This window comes from Podarcis filfolensis (genome assembly GCF_964270895.1).
Source record: "Podarcis filfolensis genome assembly, chromosome: 2".
NCBI lineage: Eukaryota > Metazoa > Chordata > Lepidosauria > Squamata > Lacertidae > Podarcis > Podarcis filfolensis.
Window position 1 is genome coordinate 37,664,928 of NC_139605.1, and position 21,776 is coordinate 37,686,703.

Here is a 21,776-nt window from a genome sequence, read left to right on the forward strand (position 1 = left end):
TTTGGTGCAAAAGCTTCTCAATGCAGAAATGTGAGTGCCTAGCACCAATTGCTGCCTTGAACATCTCAAACTGCTTTCCATGTCTGATAACAGGAAAACTGTGGCATTACCACTGATCAGAGATGGTCCCTGGGTAAGATCCAGCAGAATTCCCTTCTCATAACTGATGGGCCCTAAAAGTAGCAGGTTGGCATGAAGTCTTCGTAGGAGCTTCATTCTTCTGTTTTTGCATCATCACTGCAATATATGACAGCATCTATTCACATGCGATGTGTAGTGCATTCAAGTAATTTAGAAAGATGAGGGTAGCATCACACTCTCCCTTTGACTTGCTCCAGGAACCAGAGATGAGGGGTTCTTCCACATTGGAACTACTTTGGGGTGGGATTCAGTTACATACCAGAAAAGTCAGATTGGGCAATTAAAGTTGATGTGGCAGTCTTGTGCAACAAACTCGCTTCTCCCTCACAAATTTTTTGCATTGCACTGAGGTATTCACTCTTGGATGAAGGAAATGGATTGTCATCAATAAATAGAAGTCTTGAATGTAGGCTTGTTTGGAGAATGTGGGATTGACTTTTTAAATGTGAACTGCCTAGGGGATCCAATTGGAAGGTGGTAGGAATAATCATTGGAGGATGGTGCTTGTGGCACACAAGCAAAGGCTGCTGTTGGAAAACACACACCTCTTAATTCCTAGAGTGCACATTCAGGGATGGGGGTTGCAAGCAACAGCAAGCTGTTAGCTTCAGGGATAATAATAAATTTCTTATATCCTGTCCATCTGACTGGGTTGCCTCAGCCACTCTGGGTAGCTTCCAACAAAAATACAGAAGGAGTGGAGAAGGAACCAGCTTTGTCTTTAAAGCTGCATTTCTTTTTACCGTCCTTTTCGCCACTGGGAGGAATGTTTTCATGTGCTTGTAACCATTCTTATGTTTAAACTTTTCTCCCAAGAACAAGCATTGTGGGGTTTTTTTTGTCCCTTTAGTGCATGCTTCAGTCATGTTTCATGAAACCTGTGTGTTCTCCTGGAACATACCACCCCGTGTCTAGTTCTATGCTACCCTTGAGCTGTTCTCAAAGAAAACATGGGATTTTTAGGCAGGATCATAGAAGTGTAGAGTTGGAAAGAGCCAAGATTATCAATCCCAGTCCTGCTATGCAGAAATCTTTCGCACTATGTGGGTCTTGCATCCACCACTCTGAAATTAAGAGTCTCATGTCCGACCAACTGAGCTAGCCAGCTGAATCCAGCCGGTTGGTGAAAGGCAGCCTTGTTAAATGCTTTCCCCTGGGAGCAGCTAAAGGCCCAACAGGTAGGGTGGGCAAGCAGAGGGGTGTGCCCAGTATGCACCTGAGGTACCATGACAACTTCCTTGATGCAACTTCCTGACGACAGAGCAGCTTCACATAAGAAACAACCATCTACCAGAAACTAGTTTGAACCTCTTTGGCCATCCCACTGCTATGTCTGCTCCTCCCCACTTTCTTCTCCCACATCCACAAAAAATCAGTGGGGCCTTTTGTGGGAACAGAAGAAACTGCTTGGAGGCCTGCATCTCTGAGAACTGGGGTTAGACACCATTTTAGTTTACTGGCAGTGCTATTTTAAATTAATTGCATTTTAAAACAATTTCCCAACGTTCAGTGTATAGAGAGATCGAGATCCAGCTGTTCCTGAAGCCTGAGTGCATGGTCTGAAACATGCGAGGTGGGAGTAGGGGTGGCAGCAGAGACCCATTTTTTTCTGATTAAGTAGCATCCTGGTGAGACACCTGTGTCATTAAATGCTTGTCTCCCCAGTAGAAATTCAACTAGTAAGCTGTTTCCTGGCATGCTGGTGCAGTGGTAAGTTGCACCAGAGGAATTTCCACATGTTGCGAAGTTTCAAAAGGTACAGAAGCCCTGCCCAGGGCAGGATCAAAAATAGATAACAGCAATTTGTATTGCTAATATTCTCCATCCTGTGGGCTGAGGAGGAGCAGGCTTGGAGACTGACTGATAACTCTGAAGACGTTTGGCCCCAGGCACGAGTTGCTGTGCTGGAGAGGGAGGGAGATTTTCCTCTGAAGAAATATTAGCAGGCCACATAATAGGCTGCATGGGTACCTGGCTTATATTTTATGAATTTCAACAATGCAGCACTCAATAGAAAGGTTTTGCTCATTGCATTGTAATATTGGTAAACTCTCACCAGAAGCTAGAAATAACGAAGGCTTGCTCACTTTATAAAGGAAAGGCTTTTTTTATTTTTCTGTTTGTGATGATTACAAACTCATCTAAAAAAGCAAAAATGACTTTTAAAATATCAATATACGTTTTCTTTATCTAAAAAGCAAAACAGATAAAACTGCAAAATACAAACATTTACGGTATACACAAATAAAACCTAATTTTTTTTCTGGGTTGAAGTACACTCCAAATTCTTATTCCTATACAAATATTCCTTTCTGGAACAATAAGAATGACAAACGACAACAGGTTTAAAATGTCTTCTTAAAAAATTATTCTCAAAAATTATTTTTTAAAAAGAGGAGAGTCTGGTGTCCTCTCCAATCCACGTAGCTACTCCTGACAGATGGTAGTCACAAGTGTGAATTCAAATAATAATTCCAAAATGCTCACCACTGTTTTCAGTAGACTAAAGAGGCTGTCATGTCTTATTTTTATAACTGTAGAGCCCCTGGAGATGCATTCCTTTCAAAACCGCTACAGCACAATACAGCAACAACACAAACAATGTTCTATTACAACAGTGAATGTATCAGAGCACTGCACTGACTGCTTTGAGGGGAGGTGGGAAGAGACATTTATGAACAGCCTCAGACTGTCCTTTGGTTCCTGCCATCTAACCTTGTCCTTCCTTAAAATAAGCCACACGCTCACATACACACAGACAGACAAGCATTGCCCTTCTGCAGCTGATGGTTAGCCATTTGGCAGCTCATCTGTTACCCTGTCCTTCCAGAGAGTTTTTCAACTCAGTTGCCTGGCTGCCCATAGGAAGGGGTTGGCTTCCGGCCTTAGGCCAACTTGCTTGCGCAATGCATAAGGCTCAGCAAACGCATCTGAGCTAGAAAACTCCTTCCGGCCCCAACCCTAACTTAACAATATTCCAGCTGCAATCCTAAGAATATTTATAGGAAAATGAGCTCCCTTGAACATTTTGAAGAGCAGGCTGCGTGTCTGCGTATCTGGGTTCATCTTTGAGCCAGCCAGCTACTAAGTAGATATCAGTTAAGTGGATTGCAAAACTTGAAAATATCTTTTTGTGTTTTAAAAAAAAAGGAAATAAGGGGTTAGTTTTCTTTTAGCACATTTTACTTCTCTTCCCAAAAAAAATTAAAATTAAACTGAACTTATCATGGGAATTTTCAGATCTAGTTCCATAGCTAGTATTAGTGCTGTCAGTGGAATTCCTAAGGCTATCGTTTAAAAATAAGCTACCACGTTTTATTTCCTGACAAAGGAATGCACATCTTATCATTTTTGCCCACCCCTCCAGCCTTCCATAAAGTACTAACAGGCAACCAACAGCCTAATCCACAACTTGTTCATGCTGTAGGACTGGGACTTCTATGGATTTAGTACCATAGAAGACAACGAGGCAGAATTGGCTTAAATCAAAATACTTTGGCTTAACTGAATTGCAGACTAGGCTGTCAGCAGATACTTTTAGAGATTTAGATAAGAGACAGGTGGAATACACAGCTCCTTTCCAGAAGGAACTAGGAAACCAACATGTGGTCTAAAATTACATTCTTCCTGCCAAGCGTTTAGCACAATTTGGACTCCCACTCTAAATTTAAGCAAACCAATGTGAAACTGTAGAGCTTGAATCTGGATGATTTCCAAGCTTCCATTTTCAATATTATTTAATCATACATTGGAAGGAGGTTTCAAATTCTAACCATGGCTGAGATTGAGCTCTGGATAAAACTGGTACAGTTCAGAGACTGGCATCTGAACATTTGGTCAATTATGTGCAGAAAGCTGGGTTGTGCTCCTGGATTTCAGCTTGGATTTGGGTTCCAACCCGCCTCCAGTCCCAAACAGATGGCATCCAAGTTTGGGTTCATCATTCCATATGATAAAACAATTTTTTCCTTTAGTGTACAGCTCTTGCAAAAAAATCAAACACTGCAAGGTAGTTCAGAACATCACTACCTTTTCCCATACAGGAAAGAACCAAGTTTTTATTCTGCACTGATCACTAATAAAAGAAAAATAATGAAGAACCATTGTGCCTCAGTGGAGATGTGATTATTCCTTTAAAATCTTATTTGAGCTTCTGTTCAGCACAGTTTCACCAGCCAATATGATTTATTCAATACAGCATGGAAATCACCTTCAGTTTATAACAGGCTAGCAACTACAGACTTCTAAAAAATGCTAGAGGAAAGGTTTTTTTTAACTAAATGCTTTGAGTTCAGGTCCTCTCAAGCAAAGAAAGCTGTGCAAAGCTTACAACTGTCTAGCATCCTACTGGCTGATGGATAGAGAGGCAATAATGGCTGAGGGTTGTACCCAATGGTGTCCCTCTGTAGATGGAAGTCTCTTTGATCCACTGAAGGTTTACACATACAGAAACAGGAGAACAAGCAGGGAGAAGATGCAATTGCTGCTGATTCTCCGTTCCCTCTGCAGTCCCCTAAATCTGATCCAGAGATTTGGGGAGCCCTCTGTAGTGCAGGGCAATGCAGGAGTAAGAGGGGACTTGCAAAAAACAACCTCTCGCTTTCCACCTTGGAAGCCACCACTAGACAAAGCAGCCTTTTGCCAGTCAGGAGAGGTACAACTGGATACAACCCTGAAACACTTCTTGCCTCTTTGAAATTGTTTCCTGGTGGCATTTGGAAGTGGAGACCTGCTATGTATATTACTCAGAAGCATGCCCCATTGCACATGATGGTGCTTAACCTCCAAGTAAACATGGGTTAAGGTCACACCATAAATGAAAAATTACATTACTCTTTAAGGCTTAAAGCAAAGCACAGTAATTTCTGTTGCCATAGCAGCACACACCTTCTCGTTGCACAAATTAGCTGCAAGTTTCCTTCCATCAGCCTTGACTGCTGACCTATCCTCCAGCCATTCCTCTTCCCTCTGCCTCCCTAGGCCTGCCTCAGCAGCTGCCCAGCCCAGCTGTTGCTGCTTAAATAACAAAACACCCAGGTTTTTGGTTGCTCAAAACATCCATGCTCTGATTCTGATGCTTATTCTGCCTTGCGGATTCAATCTGACCAGAACCACATACATAGTTTTGAAGCAAAGTGTAAATAATGAGAATTAACTCCATATTTTTTTCTAATTTACAGTATGCATAAATATTTTGTAAATGTGTACTTCTGGTTATATTGTTATTAACTGATACCTCTCAACGAGATTGTGACTAATGATGAATTAATGCTGAAAGTTTGGAAGATGTGTCCTTCTCTTAAACAAAAGTTACCAGACAACTCTGGAAACTGCTTTGGTCAGAACCAGATCTGCAACTGCTGGCTGCAGGTGTCTTGAACGTCCAAGTGATCTGTAACTGGACATTTCTGGAATTCATCCAAATCAAGAACACTGTTTCAAGAACATGTCCCTTTTCCAAACCCACAAAGCATTCAAGGTATGCTCTCATTCTCTCCCCACTTTTTTTTTTCTTTTTGGAAATGCAATCACTTATGTGAACAAACATTTATGCTATTCCGCCCTCCCTCCCCCATCTCCCTGAATCCAAACCAGTTCACCAACAGTTAGTCACAATACTGAATATTTAACTTCTTAGTTACAAAATAACAGATAAAATAGGCCACAAAGTTCTACAAAGTAAATTAGAAAAAAACCAGTCTTTCTTTTTTTCAATCATAAATAAGTAGAAAATACAAACAGTTGTTTACAATGTCCCCCTAACCCTGCCCCCACTCCCACCCCATGCCCTTAATTTGGCAGAATCTACTGTTGACATTCAGATTTACCACATTCGATTATTCAGAGATTTTGCGGTGTGAAAATGTGCTCCTTGGAACAGAAAACCTAGGGATGACAGGCTGTGTTAAACTTGATTGAGGCTTTGCTCACCCCCACCCGCCCCCAATTACACTAACTAGCTAGCATAACTTTTTAAGGTCACTGTGTATATGCCTATAAAACCCTTTCACCCTCAACATGGAAGCTACTGATTCAAATGGCACAGCTTAACCTCAAAATGGGCTGGGTACTTGTCTTCCCTAGATGGAACTCTAAAAGCGCAGGACTGATTCTTTCTGGTTTTGTTCTGGAAATTCATCCTCCCACAATATGTGCTTAGAGTATCCCCTGGTTGATTATATTTGCACTGGGATCATCAGCTGCTTTGGAAAGCCTGAACTCATTTATTTACTTGCTTATCAAAATATACACTGCACCGTATTTAGGTCAATGTGCACCAGGGAGAGTCAAGGGAATTCAGTTAAGATCTGCTTCTGGCCTAACTCCTCATTGCTTCCCAATAGCATGAAAAGAGACAATACAAGTCTAACCTGTGCTTATTAAATTGGAGTCCTACTTTGGCTAGCAATGAGGCTTGGATGAGAGAGGTCAGCTTTCCCTTGGCTGCCTTAGCCCTCCAGGTTAAGCTTTTCAGCTGGTAGGGGCTAGGATTTGAGAATGATGCTATCATGTCATCGCATATTATGGAAGTGTTTGGCTTAAGGCTCTTCCAGTAGGATGGTCACTGGAAAAAGAAAGCCCTGACCCTGGCCACCTGTGTGTACTCAAAGTTCAGTTCCCTCGCATAAAAATAAATTTGAGACTCTTACCTTAAAAAAAAAAAATGTCAGCTATACAAGAAACTTGAAATAACTGTGCTTTGGTCCTTTTTTATTTAAAGTTGTTTCCATTTCATATAAAACCTGACATGACTTAGCAAGCATTTGTAAAACCAATACGCTGTGGCCAATGAGAGCATGGGACACACGCAGACATTTTCTTAGGTTTTCTTTTTTCTTTAAAAAAAATGTAATTAGGAATGTTTTTAAATACTGGCTAGGTTCCAGTTTAAACTATAGTATCTGTCACTGACAGACTAAACTGGCTACAGGTACTCAGGTAAAGGCTTTGCTGCCATTTCTGGCTTACAATCCTGCCCATATTGTGTTTAGTGCCAATACTCACTTAAAAGGGGGCACCACCTCCCCCAAGATCAATGCCCATATGGGAGGGTCTAAGAGCCTTTATCCAGCACCATCTTATTACCTTCCATAAGAACCAGGGCTTGGTCAAAACTGAGGTGAGATTTCCAGAAGCAAATCCTTATTCCTGAGGTAAGTGGGAAAGTTCTGTACGCTTAGTTCATTGATGAAAAATCTTGTTCAGATGTTTCATGCCTCATCCAAACTAAAATGCCTTTGTAGCTCATTTCATCTTCTTGTGCTTCCTTATCTCCATACGATACAAATGATGACTCTACTTAAATGCCTGTGAGGATCAGGATCTAAGTCTGCCTCCTGCATCTCCTTCTTTCTCTCTCTCTCACTCAGCTGCATGTCCTGAATAGTCCTGCGCTGCAGTAGCTTCCTCAGCAGTGGGTCTAGAGGTCCATTTCAGGTTTTATAGTGACCGATATGCTACTACGCTGCTTTGAATGATACAGGCCCAACACTCCTTTCTGTGAACTAGAAATGATAAATTTTGGCAAGTTTGGGGTTTCAAAAATGCTTCAGAATTGCACAGCGCTTTTGCAGCATCCTTGCAAATGCTGCACTTCTATACGTGCTCTTTGACAGCAAGCTACCTTTCTAAGAAAATTCAAGTCAAAGCCAGTTCATTTCTCGAGTACGGCCTGTGGAAGACGGGCCACTCCCCACATCACTTTGCTTCAGTCCACTCCGCCGACCTGTTAAGTTACTCTCGTGTCTCAAAAAGCAACCCAAGAAGGGATCTAGGACACATGGCGGCTTCTCAGAGAAACCCTTCTATACCAACGATAGTAGTAGAGCAACACAAAGGTCTGCATGTCTTTCTCAGAAGTCTACATATAAACTCTGCCTGTGTTGGGATATTAGACACAGAACTGGCTTAGGGAAGACGGGACTCGTGGGATGTAGAAAGTGGCCCTGAGAGGGTACTGCCTGGCAAAATGCCACCCAAGCAGTAATGACCTTGCCACCCTCTTGCAGGCTTTTCGCACAGAAACCGTACTCGGGAGATGGCTGCTGCGTGGATTGTTCCCTTGGTTCCCAACTGCTCCCAATTCCCACCCCATATTGCAGCTTTTCCAATTACAAGCACACAAATATATATCTACAATCTCTCTATATTTTACATGGACCACAATAAGCATAAAAGCATGTACCCTTTCCTGCTTTAATTCTCCCCACTTGAACCAGAGGAAGATAGTGCCACACCTTTGAAAACCAGTTTCTTAAAACAACATAAGCATTAAAAAAGCAAATGCCTCCAGTGAGATATTCACTTTCTTAAGTTTTGGTTTTACCCTGTTCGCAACCACACCAGCACCTAAAGAAATTTGAAACGTGTATATGCATATATTTATATATGTTGTGTGTTGGCATAATCCTATATATGTTTACTCAGAAGTAAGTCCCACTGTGTTCAGTGGGGCATAATCCCAAGAAAATGTGCATAGGATTGCAGCCCATGTATATATTGCTGGCAAGAAAATCAACTCAAGTGGTAAAGTGGTATCATGAATAGGCGTTAGATAGATATGTTGTGTGGAGAGAGAGAAAATTAGTAAATTCCTGCAGTGTGCCTAATTTGATATGAAAGCTCTGCCTCTAAATAGAGCGAGAGGCATGCACTGTGATTTACTTTACAAAATATTAAAAAATAAAAACTGAACACACAAAAAATAACTTTCTCTGTGAGAAATAAAAATAAATCCTAGTGCAAATATAAAGCTCTGTAAACCTGGTCCTATGAGAGATTCTATGGTTAGTAAACGGCAGTTTTAAAGCAGGCGTCTTCCTCTCATAGAGAGAGCTCACATCATTGTCTCCACGATGATATGAGTTGGCTTGATCAGTTCTCCATTGGCCATTCCAGGAGGGCAGAAGGGGGCAGCGCTCTCTGTTTCTTTCTCCCACCGAGTTATCTCACGAGGGGCAGCCACTGCCTTCACCCTCTGGAAAGAGAGAAAGGGAAACATGGTATTTGAAAAGGCTTCCAGATCCTTATGAAGTGAAAAATTGGAGTGAAAAAGCCTAACTTTACGGATACATGAATGTGGGCAGAGTTCAATGTAAGGCTAAGTAGGATGCATGTGTGCACAGAATGGGGTGTGCTCAAGATTTTCCCTCCTCTCCTTGTAAGAACATAAGCAAAGCCCAACCAGATGCCCCCTAAACCTGTTCTGGGGGCTTCCCCAATGCTCCAGAGCAGATTGGGAGGGAAGGGCACGTGGGAAGAGGAGATGGAAGCATAATTGCATGAGTGGACCTTGTTCTATGCACACAATTTAGTGGAATCCAAACGTGTATGACTGAAATGGCAGTGATGACCAGGAAAAAAAATCACTGGCAGGGGTGGGGCGTGTGTGTGTGTGTGTGTGTGTGTGTGTGTGTGTGTGTGTGTGTGGAGAGGTTATGGTAGATATGCATCAACTCAGCCTGCAGCAGCTGTAGAAAAAAACTGAATATCATGTTAGGAAAGGGGCTGAAAATAAAACTGCCAGTATTATAATACCAATACCTATGATGTAGCACACTTGAAATAGCACACTGGGTCATATTCAGCAAACCCATTGCACCAGGAGAAGCTAGTACAAGGATTCCCACATTAATTCCTTCCTCCTCCGGTGCTGTTCCCAAAACAGCTCTGGAGGGTTGGGGCAACCCCCAGAAAAGATCAGGGGGAGGCACAAGGGAAGAAGGTCCCATCATGCAAGGAAAATCCTTGTGCTGACAGCACCTTAGCAGTAGCACTGCAATGAACATAAGCCAATGCCAACAGTTCTGGTTGCTGCATCTCAAAAAAAAACAAACGGGGCAGGGGGAGGAGGAATATTGTAGAGCAGGAAAGAGTATAGAAAAGGACAGCTCCCCTATGAGGAAAGATTAGAACACCTGGGGTTTTCTGGTTTAGAAAAAAAGGTCAGAGAAGACATGACAGAGTTGTGTAAAATGATGCATAGTGTGGAAAAAGAGGAGAGACTTAACCTCTTTCACTCTCTCTCACTCACTCACTCACTCACTCACTCACTCACTTACTCAGAGTCATCCAAAAGAACTTAATGGGTAGCCTGTTTTCAAATATTGTATTTTAAATGGATGTAACCTGTCCTGGGACCTTATGGTGAAGGGTAATTAATAAACTGAATAGATTTGGCACAAAGGAGATGGAGTATTTCTTCATACAGCACGTTGTTAAGTGAGGGAATTGGCTGCTGCAAAATGTCAGTGGCACAGTGGCTGCTGCCTTAGATGGCTTTTAAAAGCGATTAGACCAATTGATGGAAGGTAGGGCTATCAGTGGCTACCCATCACGATGCCTGTATGCTTCCTCGGGATCAGAGACTTATTCTGAGTTATTCAAGTCACTAGTGAACAAATGAAAGAGGGCGCTGCTTGTGGGTTTCCTGCAAGGATCTGACTTTGGGGGGGAGGGGGGTGTTGAAATACACATGCCTTTGGTATGATTCGGCAGGGCTGCTCTTATGTATTCACAGCTCAAATGGCAAAAAAATGTTGGTTCATGACCATGAAGTGGATTTAGTTTGAACGTCCAAGCCAGTGCTCATGAGACAAGATGAGATCAGAAAACTGATTTTGTTACTGGGAGAAAGTGTGATAATGCAAAGAACAAGAAGGCAACACAGAAGAAAGGTTTTGGGGAAAGCTGGTGTGAGTAATATGCAGTGAGCATCACTTGGACCTGAGGTACTGATAAGTTACTGCTTCCACTAGGTGGCTCTCTTAACTCAGTAGAGCAGCTGATGCAGCTAGGATGCCCATCTATGGTGCGGCACCCGGAAGGGAGGCTGCACACTCAACATGTGGACCCCACAGGTGGATCTTCATGTCTTTACTAGGGCTCTTGTCAAAGTACAATCATCAAAAGCTAGGCTGACTTGTCTGAGATTCCAGTATAGCAACTAGGCAGAGGACTGCTACTCAAGCAACTCTTATAATCTGGCAAAATAGTAATAGCGCAAAATAGATGAGTCCTGGATTTATTTAAAAAGGATAAATATTTTAAGCTTACCCCTTTAGAAATATATGCAAATAGAAGTCCTATACTGGGGGGAAAGCCTGCTATATGTTGCATAACACAATGAAGGAATTAGTAAGTTAACTGTATTGATGCCTGATTGTAAACTATTTATTAGAATGAATATATTTGAGTGTTGTTATTTAAAATACATGTTGTTTAAAAACTGATAATTAATTAAAAATCTATTAATAAAAAGGTCTATATTATTGCCTGGTTACTGTTTCTATGCATTTGATTATTACAGTACCAAATGCTTGCACACTTCCTATGTGCTAGAGTCTGGGCATTTTATACCTGGGTATCTCCACTCCAGTAAGTACTATTGCAAAGAAGTCACTTTGAGAAATGGTGTGAGAGGCAAGCAGAGGGCCCCCATTTGGATAATGCTTAGACTATTGGTCTTCTTTAACTAGATGATCATGACCACTACTGGTGTGCAACAGCAGCACTACCAACATACAAATGTAAGATTGAAAAAATTAGAAAGCGTGTCTTCAAATGGATGTTTGGGCTAAATAAGGTCCCAAGTTGGAAAAGGTTGGAAATTACTGTACTGGCTTAGAGGAATCAACTTGGATAGAGAGGGCTTTGTGGTTTGTAAATGGACACCAGTTCTTTTAGCAAATATTACAATCCCATGCATTTGTAACTTCACTCTGTACTGGCCGCGTTCCAGCTGTCCAGAAGCTAAAATTATTGAGCACCTGTATTCTTTTCCAGAATGTAAATATGACTAAAACAACAGGCATCTTATTTAATTGCACTGAACCTTGTCCAGTTCAACAGAAGAACTCTGCTATGCCCTGTTTAGCATTGTGAATGCACCAAAATAACAGGGCCTGTAAAACTGCCCTATCCATTGAATGAATGACCAGGAAAAACTTTTGTAGATGTAGAAATGATGTATGTGCACTGGAAATAGCCTGGATCCTGCAGCAAAGCACTGAAGTTGAGTCTGGGAAGGCAGTTGCAGAGAAAAAAGCCTGTGAGGGCCAGTGTGCATTCTCATGTGCTTTCAGGTTGTTGACTTACCTCAATGAGAGAGCCATCGGACTGTAGAATACGGATAAGCATTACAAGCGGGATGCAGACCATAGAAGAGAGGGCAAGAATCCACCCCAGGCCAATGGCCCACTGAGGATATATGTACACCTTGTTGTAGGTCAGTGGTGTATACTTGGCCAGAGAAAAGATAAAGCACCCCTGCATTAGGAAAAGAAACAAAACAAAACAGACAGGCTGAAGATTTGTTGGAAGAACTGTATGCAGCTTGCTGCTACTGACACTAGTAGCTGCATGGATTTACAGTATCCAATGAATGTACAGTCTACAGAAAAAAACACGAGCTTGACAATAGATAAGCTTGACAAAAGTTGAGCTTCTGCTGTAGTTTTTGCTGTTGTTATTTGCTTTCATGCCTAACTCTGCACATGCCTAAGTGTGTGTTTACAAGAAGCTGTGGAGTGGGAGAAAATGACATTTTAAAAGCTTTCTCCACTTCCTTTTTGGAACTTGAGATTCAGAAAACAACATCTACCTCATTCCTTCCTTTCCATTAAGTACATCCCCTTAGTGCTTCCTCTGCCCCTGGAATCACACTGCTAGAGATTATGGTAATAATTGGTAATAGCAGGGGTAGGGGATGCCAAATTTGTTCTGCATCCTTTCCCCATTCAGTAAGAGTGTTGTTTTGTTGTATATTCTGTGCAACCAAAAGTGAAAAAGTGTAGCATGCAGCACACCAGGAGCAGCTGATGGGGTGCACACCAAGCCTTCTGGCAGCTGTGTTATGATGGGGTGGGGGAAAGAGGCGACAGGGAAATAAGCCCTGTGTACAGACACACCACTGGGTGGCTACTCCTGTGCTGCACTACTATACACCAAAAAGAACAAGAAGGCTTTGATGTATTCATCGTAGCACTGCCCTACTTCTTTTCACTTGACATGAATGCTTCCACCTTTTAGGCTTTGTGTAATATGCAGTGCAATCTTGTTCATGTTTACTCAGAAGCAGATCTTGCTGTGTTCAGTGGGGCTTTCTTCTTGGTAAGCCTGCAGAGTAAGCCATCTCAAAATACTAGTATTATAGATCCACTTCTCTCTCACGCTTCCTGTGTGTTAAAGTATATAAAGTTTAACTGAAATAGCTTGAGGAACCATCTAATGGCAATGGCCCATCACATTCCAATGCCTTCAAACAATGCTTGATTACTGTTCTGCTTACTGCATGTTTATTTATAGAAGTTATAGCCTGCCTTTTGCTGCAAATGCCCTCAAGGCAGCTTACAAAACTGAAAGCAGCAAAAATGCAGCTCTACGCAGCCACCAGTAAGATAAAAACCCCTCCACAGGCCACTTTGACAGCTGAGTAGGACAGCCAGGTGACTGGAAGTTCAAGTAGAGACTGCAAAAATAGGTATTAGAAGCACACTCTAAGGGCGTTCATGCTTCTTTTTTCGCAGCTCCAGCTCCAGCTTTCACTTTCTGAATTCAAGCAATGGCTGCAAAAGAAGATTCAGGAGTGTGCTTAAGAGTGCACTCCTTATTCTTCCTTTGCAATAGGATGGACTTTGCCTAGATTAAAAAAAGGTAATTAATACGAGTGCCAGGCAAACAGGCACATAGCTTGGGGGTGCTTCTGGGTTCGTTGTTGTTGCTTGAGGCTCAGGCGGCTTCAGTGGCAGGGTGTGCCTTCCGCCCTGTGATCCTCAGATGAAGGGCGGTACAGAAATTATTATTATTAATGATGATGGTGATGATGTGTGGGATGAAAATTTCATCATTTGGGCACCCTATGAATACATTAAAAGCCACTTCTGTTAGCTGCAGCAGAGTGGTCCACAGGAAGGCCTCTGAAAAAGATCTTAATTGGTAGGCAGGTTCACGTGGGAGAAAAATGGTCTTCTAGGTTTCCCAACTGAAGGCATTACATGCAAAAGTCCAGCAGTTTTATATGGGCATTGAAAGAAATGGAATGCCAGTGGAGATGTTTTAACATGGGAGCAATTCCTTTACACATTATACATTTTTAACTCGGTATCTTAATTCATGAAGCTACTGTTGGAGAAGATGAGGAGTAAAATAATAAAGCAACAAAGTCTACTACAAATGCAAAACCATGTTTTAGCCAAGCTGTTTCAAGCACTCACCACACAGAGAACTGGTGTGATTATAATCCAGCTCCACTTCATCCAGGGACCGGGCCTGTAACCAATCATATCTTCAATGGCATCGTAAAAATTATCAGCGCCTAGAGTTCGACAAAAGGGAAAGGAAATGTTACTGGTCTGGATGAGATGCCTGTTTTGGCTCTAACCTCATAATGGGAGCTATGCCACATTTTTTTAATTCTTTTTTATTAAATGCAAAATCAAGTATAGAACAAAACCATCACAGAAAACAGGTACCAAAAAAGGGGGGGTCAGAGATATCAGTAATACATTCCAAACCTTTATTATAATAGAAATTATAACAAGTTTCTAAAAATATCAACATGGATATCACTTAATTTCCAGGGGGATGAGCTGCAGATCCAGCAAACCATAGTTTTATTGTATTATCCACAACCATTTATAGGCTGGGAGGGATAGGACTAGGGAGACAGGCTATGTTTAACATAAACACTAACTTCATACCAAACAGAAAGAAATTTGTTCTTTTTTGACCTCAGTGCGGCTGATTCCCACACTTATGTGCACCAGAGTTTTGAAATAAAGTTTGTTTTCAAGAAGCCTGAAAAGAGTGCTGGAAAACCCACACCTTCTATCTTACACTTTCTTTGTGCCTGTTAAAACAGTGATTCTTCCCCAGTCTGCTACTGGTTCAGGAATTTTTTTTCAGCTTTAAAAGTTAAACTTATGCTTTCTCCTTCACAATGGGATGCAACTAAAAAGACACCACACTGTAAAAGTGATGGCAAGCCAGACCCATTCAGAGTTGGCTATGTAGTGCCGAAGGCAACGGAAGCTGCACCACCTTCCCTCTGAAGTTCCAGACCACTCAGATGAACATGCAAAGTATATCTGGGCAGATGCTCCGTGTTGTGCTGCACTGCAGCACTTTCATTGCCACAGAGCAGCATAGCAAAAGGGAACATTGGTACAGTGGCCTAACCCCATTAACTTTCCTCTCAATAAGCCCAGCCATTCCTTTTCAATTGCCCCCTGAAAATCTTGCTTTTGGAAAAGGGAGATACTTTTTGAAAGTTCCCCAAACCAACCGCCGCATCCAGCTTGATTCAGCCAATGTCTCTCACAATGTAATGTGTATTATAAACACTACTTCATTTTTCAAGGCTGGGACTCAGGCTCACTTCCTAAGAAAGCCAATATGCTGTTTCAATTAGGAAAGTGATTATTAGCCTCACATTCACCAACTCTGTTCCCATATAGCAGGGACGTCCAACTCCCAATAGACTGTGATCTACTCACAGTATAAAAAAAAACTGGCAGTGATCTACGTTGTTGAGCTTTTTTGGGAAAGGCAAAGTTGTTGAGATTTAAGCCACAGTTGTTCAGCTTCCTCCTCCCTTTTTGGGGCGGGGGCGGGGGAGGATATCTCTGAGGGGCCAAAGATCTACCAGAAACACCCCACGATCTTCCAGTAGATCATGATCTACCTGTTGGACATACCTGTCATATAGCAACCTTTCCCCCCCCTGCATCTCAGGGAGCAAAGTAAGAAAAATTATATTTGTCACTTAGACCCCTATTTTAGCTTGACCCCTATTTTAGCTTTGCCTCCCTCACAATCCCAACTCCTGGGCTCCAGGGGCCTAATCTTCCAAGCCCCTGCAATTTTTAGTTGTTGCTGTAGGAAAAATACCAGGCCAGATATTTACAACTTACTCACCATAAACCCAGGCTACAGCAATGCATTCAAAGAATGCAACCCACAAAAGGCATACACCACTAGCTGCATAGTAGTCAAAGAGTTGAAACACATACATGCCACCCTGAAAAAGAGCAAGAGAGAAAAAGAAACAAGTGCTATTAATAAACCACAAAGAAAACCTGTGGCAAGCAAGATGACCTTCATCCCTATCCTTCACATCTATGACTCACTCTGGAGAAGATTACTCATCTGCAAATACAACTGTCAATCAACTGTTGGGGAGTTATAAGCACATGCTGTTGTCCTCCCCAGAACATGTACTTATTTCTTATATAGAAGGCATTTTTGAAAGAGATTGTGATTGACCAAAATTAAGCCATTTAGCTTATTCTACTCCAACACTGAGCTATTTCCTTTCTAAAGGATAGTATTTTAGGATGGGCTCTCACAAGAAAAATATGGTGGGAGAAAACAATTGGTGTTCAACGGAAATTGCTATAACAAGACCAAAATATATGGAAGCAATGCTTACCAAGGAGCTTCCTCATATATGGGCTGACACTGCTTTTCCCTTAGCATGATATTTTCCTTTCATGCACCGTATTTCCCTCTGCTCCATTTTCTAGCACCTTCTATAAGGCTCTCTTGTAAAGGTAAAGGGACCCCTGACAGTTAAGTCCAGTCGCGGACAACTCTGGGGTTACGGCACTCAGCTCGCTTTACTGGCTGAGGGAGCCAGTGTTTGTCCACAGACAGTTTCCAGGCCATGTGGCCAGTATGACTAAGCCGCTTCTGGTGAACCAGAGCAGCACACGGAAACGCTGTCTACCTTCCTGCCAGAGAAGTACCTATTTATCTACTTGCACTTTGACGTGCTTTCAAAGCCCCAAATATAATGAGATAGGCTTCAACCTGCACCATTTCCCACATGTTTCACATCTGTCTAGCTTTGTTTACTCCAGATCTACAGCACAACGGAGCACGCTATCTAGGTTCTTCTATAAGAATAAGCTTGGGGGAAATGCAGTGCTGGATAAAAGCAGCACTAATAATACACAGGGCTACAACTGGCATGGCCTTACATTGACACCACTGGAGAACTTAAGAGAAATGAAAGATTTGGATAAATCAGTTCTCAACTGTTCTTTCTGCTTTAAAAAACAATGACAACAACAGAGTAACCGTTTTATAGAGCCAGGCTCCTCTCTTAGGTACCAAGGAATTTCCGCTATGCTCAGGCCAAACTATTTATATATCTAGCCCAGTACTGTTAGCTCTGGCTGCTACCAGCTCTCTGAAGCTCTCAGAAGGAAAAGTTCTCCCAATTTTATTTTAACTGGAGATGCAGGAAATCAACCTGGGACCTTTTCACATGCAAAGCCTGTGCTCTGCCATTGAACTGTGATTGCTCCCTCTTGCACTGTACTATTTGACTTCACAGAATGAAATCAAAACCCAAGCAAACCCACACCAGCTCGTCTCACTTACTTCAGTCACCATAGATAGTCCCAGAAGATAGCTGACGAAACATATTATAGCGATGAAGATTTCCCGTCGGTAACCCTTCCTTAGGAAGGATGGGTACAGATCAACTAATGACGTGATCTGTCCTTCAACTTCAACAAACTGGCAGAGAAGGAAAGAAAAAAGAACCCTGAACAACTGCCATGAATGTGTTCCATTCTTTCATAAAAGGCATCCCTTGGAAACAGTGCTGGCACTCTCCCTGGAGAAGCTGAATCCATTTACTTGCTTAACCTTTCAACAAGTCAAGGTTACAGCCTGTGAGTGGTGTCCAGCTGCGGTTTTGCACTCAGAAAGTCCTCCTCCCAAGTATTTAAAAATAAGTCCCTATCTTCTTCTTTCAGTTTATTATGCATGGGAATATAAGCAATTTTCTTTACACACATAACACATCATATTTGTTTCTGCTAACGAGCAGCAGCTGCACTAGTACTGTGCTTTGTAAGACTAACTCACAAGCTAATGTATTAAAATCTTTCTTTAACCCAGGGCCTTAAAATACAGTACACTTCCAGAAGTTTTTTTTTTCTTCTGTTGCAATACAACTATAGTCTAGCTTGCTCCTAAGCTATTCTAGCATTCCAAAATCCTGCCTGACAGCGCTCCAAAAGCAAACAAAACATTAAGTGCTCCAATTAGTTTTAATTATTCGACACAGTGAGAAATGACTTAAAATTACTAGGCAACCCTCAATTTACATAAGTACTTGGTTGCAGAACCACAGCACCAAGCATGTTTTAACATTCAATTTGGAAGTGATTAAAAGTCACTCACTGGAGTTCAAAGATTAAGCACTAAAGAGCCATTTAGAACAAATGGAATGCTTTGCCAATTTAAGAGATCAAGTGAGTAACAGCCAGAGGGAAAACTCCACTAATCGCTGCTCATATGAGAGGTTTTGAATTCAGTAAACTTTCTGCCCCTGTCAAGTAGATTTATTTAATGTTAAAGCTACTTTCCCAAGGAATAAATAGAACCTTGTTAGTTTAAATTCTTAAACCAACTCAATGAAATACCCCCTAAATCCCTGGTACATCTGTGCAACTAGCAATAGCCTACAAATTATTAACAGATTTATTTGCGTCATATAAATAGGTCTCTTTGGGGAGGTGGGGCAGCCGTCCATTTCCTCAAGGAATAACAACACCACCAATGTGTACTGCACATTTAGTCTAACTGTTTTAAAAGAGAGCATATCCATGGTTTCAGTTTTCAAGGGTGCTGAACTGTAAGAGACCTTATGAAAGGCAGGACATGCAAGGGTACTCAACCCCACATCCCAAGGATGGCTTTGTCCCTTTCTGATTTAGCTGAAAACTTCCTGAATAACTTAGCCACTTCATACACTTCAAAACAGTGCATAGGCTAACACTGATTAACAGCTGTTATCCTTTCTCTGCTAGAGAATGAAGCAATCCCTTTTTGCAACATTTATGATGCATTTGCCCAAGAGCATAAAATGCAACAAACCCAATTACATTGTTAAATTTTCCATCATACAGTATGGGTGTTGGGTTTGTTGCTATGGTAACTCACCTGGCTGTCCAGGCCAAGCAACAGAAGCATAATAAAAAAAAGAATAGCCCAAAAAGTTGGGAGTGGCATCATGGACACAGCTTTCGGATAGGCAATAAAGGCCAGGCCTGGACCTAAAGGAATAAAGGGAGAAAAGAGGAGAAGATATAGTAAGTAAGCAGCTCATTCTGAAAGGCAAGACCCCCTCTGCCTCTCCAGAACAGATGCTTGATTCGATTCAGATAAACCAAAACCCAACTGAAGATTCCAGAATGGAATTCACTTGGATCCTTTATCTGACAAAGAAGCATGCATTGCTAGAAAAGGAACTCCAATAATCAAATTCAAAAGCCATTATTTATCCACTTTCAGTCTCAGCATCTGCCTCAACATGCCAAGAATAGGTCAAACTCTACACGCATCATGCAGAAAGTGAACAAGATAGAAGATGAGCAGCTGGGCTTATGGTGTAAATGAGACATAGTTATAGGATGATCGGTTCCTGTGCTCCTTTACGAACAGAGGAGGGGGGAAATGCCATACATGTTCTCTTTGTTTTCGCAACCCCCAGCCCCTCCTTGGACAAATAAAACCCAACAACATATACTTCAAGGGTTTGGGATTTGTGCTCCACAGGCCAGATTTGGAGCTGCTGTACCCCTCCACAGTTCTATCAATGCCAACAAAAAGCATTTCTATACCACAACAAAGGAAGTGGAAAAACTGATTTGACTATCTAAATAATCAATCCTCCGTCCCTTCCTCTGAAGGGGTTGGTAGCTGCATTGTGTTAATGGCTTACCCAATGTCTATAATGAATCAATTTGCCACTATCAGTAGGCAGTATTCTTTTAAGATACAAAGCAATAGCTGCTGTTTTTTCATTCTGAAAACCTGCTGGGTGAAATAAGGCTAATGTCCCTCAACTAGTATTGTTAATAATCATTGGTAGATTATTCCATATTTGCACTGTGGATGAGCCACAAGAAGCCAAAACCAAGCTCATTTCCATGGCACGTGACAGTCATGCACTACAATGAGATGAGCTTTCAGTTTATATTGGTGCCACTTATTCAGGTGCAATAAAGAATCATATAGAGATGAAAAAGCCCAAAAACACTATTGTTTATGTTTAAAGTATTTGGGTAGTTTTAAAGATGACTGAAAATATTGCATCAACACTTTTCACACAAGCTTTTGTTTAAAGAAAATACACTGGCATTCCAGTTCATAGCTCTACTTTATTTTTCTTCTTCTTTTATCTGTTACAAAGTACAGCAGAAGATTACTCCACAGATTACTCCTTTTCCTTCCAGTAGCACCTTAAGTTAGTTCAGATATCTGAAGAAGTGTGCATGCACACGAAAGCTCATACCAAGAACTAACTTAGTTGGTCTTTAAGGTGCTACTGGAAGGAAAAAAAAAATTTTGTTTTGACTATGGCAGACCAACACGGCTACCTATCTGTAACAAGATTACTCCTTGTCACTCACCACTGAATGCCTCTGCTACCTTCCATTTTCCATGCCATTAAACTGAATGGAAAGGCAGATCAGTGCAGCAAAATGAAAAAATGCTGGCACCCCAATCCTGAATCTATGGTCTTCAACTCAGAAAAATTAGTTGAGCATGACCCACTAAAATAAATGAGATTTAAGTTAGACGTGCCCTTGATTTCAATGGAAATTAAGTGCAGCCACTTTTCTCTGAATTGGTGGCACTGGGGCAAATGCATATTTAAGGTTATTTAAGGTCATGACAAACATCACTTGCTGGGTAAGGAACAAAATGTACAAATGGGTGTTATCCACATTATTCCCTCTTGTGAACCAACTGCTGTGACTGAATACATTATTTTAAAAAATAAAAATTGCATCAGTCAGTTATTTAGGAAGGGAACTAGAACTGAATCCTGTTCCTCTACTTCCCCTTGAAAATATCTTAGCTTTTTTAAAAGAAAAAAAAGGGGGGAGAGACTATGCTCACCTCAAGCTGTTCTATGCATACAGAGCTAAAAAGTACTGGTTTCCTGGGCTCATCTCTCAATGGAGCTCACTATGGCCAACTATTGCTTATCTGCTCATAAAGTTACTTAGGCTGATCTCCTACCCACATGTACTTGGAAGTAAGTCCAACTGAACTAAGCGGGTCTAAGTTAACATCAGCCTTAGCCACTTTTTCATTTTAAAAAGTGCTGTGTAAGACTAAGGCATCAAACATTTAGATCTGATGGCTACAATCTTTCAACAGACTGACAAGCACATGCTTACTCAGAAGAAATAAAACCTGCCGTGTTCAGTGTGGTTTGCTCTCAGATATGTGTGCATAGGATTGCAGCCTTAAGCATACTTAAGTAATTGAAATCAACAGGGTTAAGCTCTGCATTGGGATGTTAACAGCCATTCCCAGCTCCCTCATTTTCCTGCCTGCCTTGAAGAACTAGCCTTGTTTGTTAAATAAAATTTGAGGGAATATACGAATCTCCACTGGCATTCCTCACCACTATTAAAATGGCACTATAGGAAGAAAAAACGATCTGTTTGACAATATGGCACGGCAAAATCACAGTACAAGTTTTCCCCACAGCACCCGAATGGGTGACCTTTGTCTGCTGCCTGAGGTGTGCATTAATATTAGGGTAGTCACAGCCTTTTAACGGCTTCACATCCAATGCCGATGCACATTTCTTGCCTTTTCAA

General features: G+C 41.6%; 1 protein-coding gene across 14 annotated transcripts in view; it reads right to left on the minus strand.

The window, feature by feature from the left end:
- Positions 1–2,228: 2,228 nt before the first annotated feature.
- Positions 2,229–21,776, minus strand: part of SLC6A6 (solute carrier family 6 member 6) — a 61,289-nt gene continuing 41,741 nt past the window's right edge. For 13 of the 14 annotated variants that reach the window (XM_083602723.1, XM_083602714.1, XM_083602722.1 and 10 more), the window contains 7 exons: positions 19,099–19,211; positions 17,527–17,664; positions 16,057–16,159; positions 14,355–14,455; positions 12,238–12,408; positions 8,982–9,118; positions 2,229–7,646 (listed from right to left, as the gene is read on the minus strand). In XM_083602723.1, the coding sequence (XP_083458849.1) occupies positions 7,562–7,646; positions 8,982–9,118; positions 12,238–12,408; positions 14,355–14,455; positions 16,057–16,159; positions 17,527–17,664; positions 19,099–19,211 (848 nt within the window). In that variant the 3' untranslated portion in view covers positions 2,229–7,561. Of the gene's footprint in view, positions 9,119–12,237; positions 12,409–14,354; positions 14,456–16,056; positions 16,160–17,526; positions 17,665–19,098; positions 19,212–21,776 lie in introns of all 14 variants that reach the window. The other variant, XM_083602718.1, reaches the window with a different exon arrangement.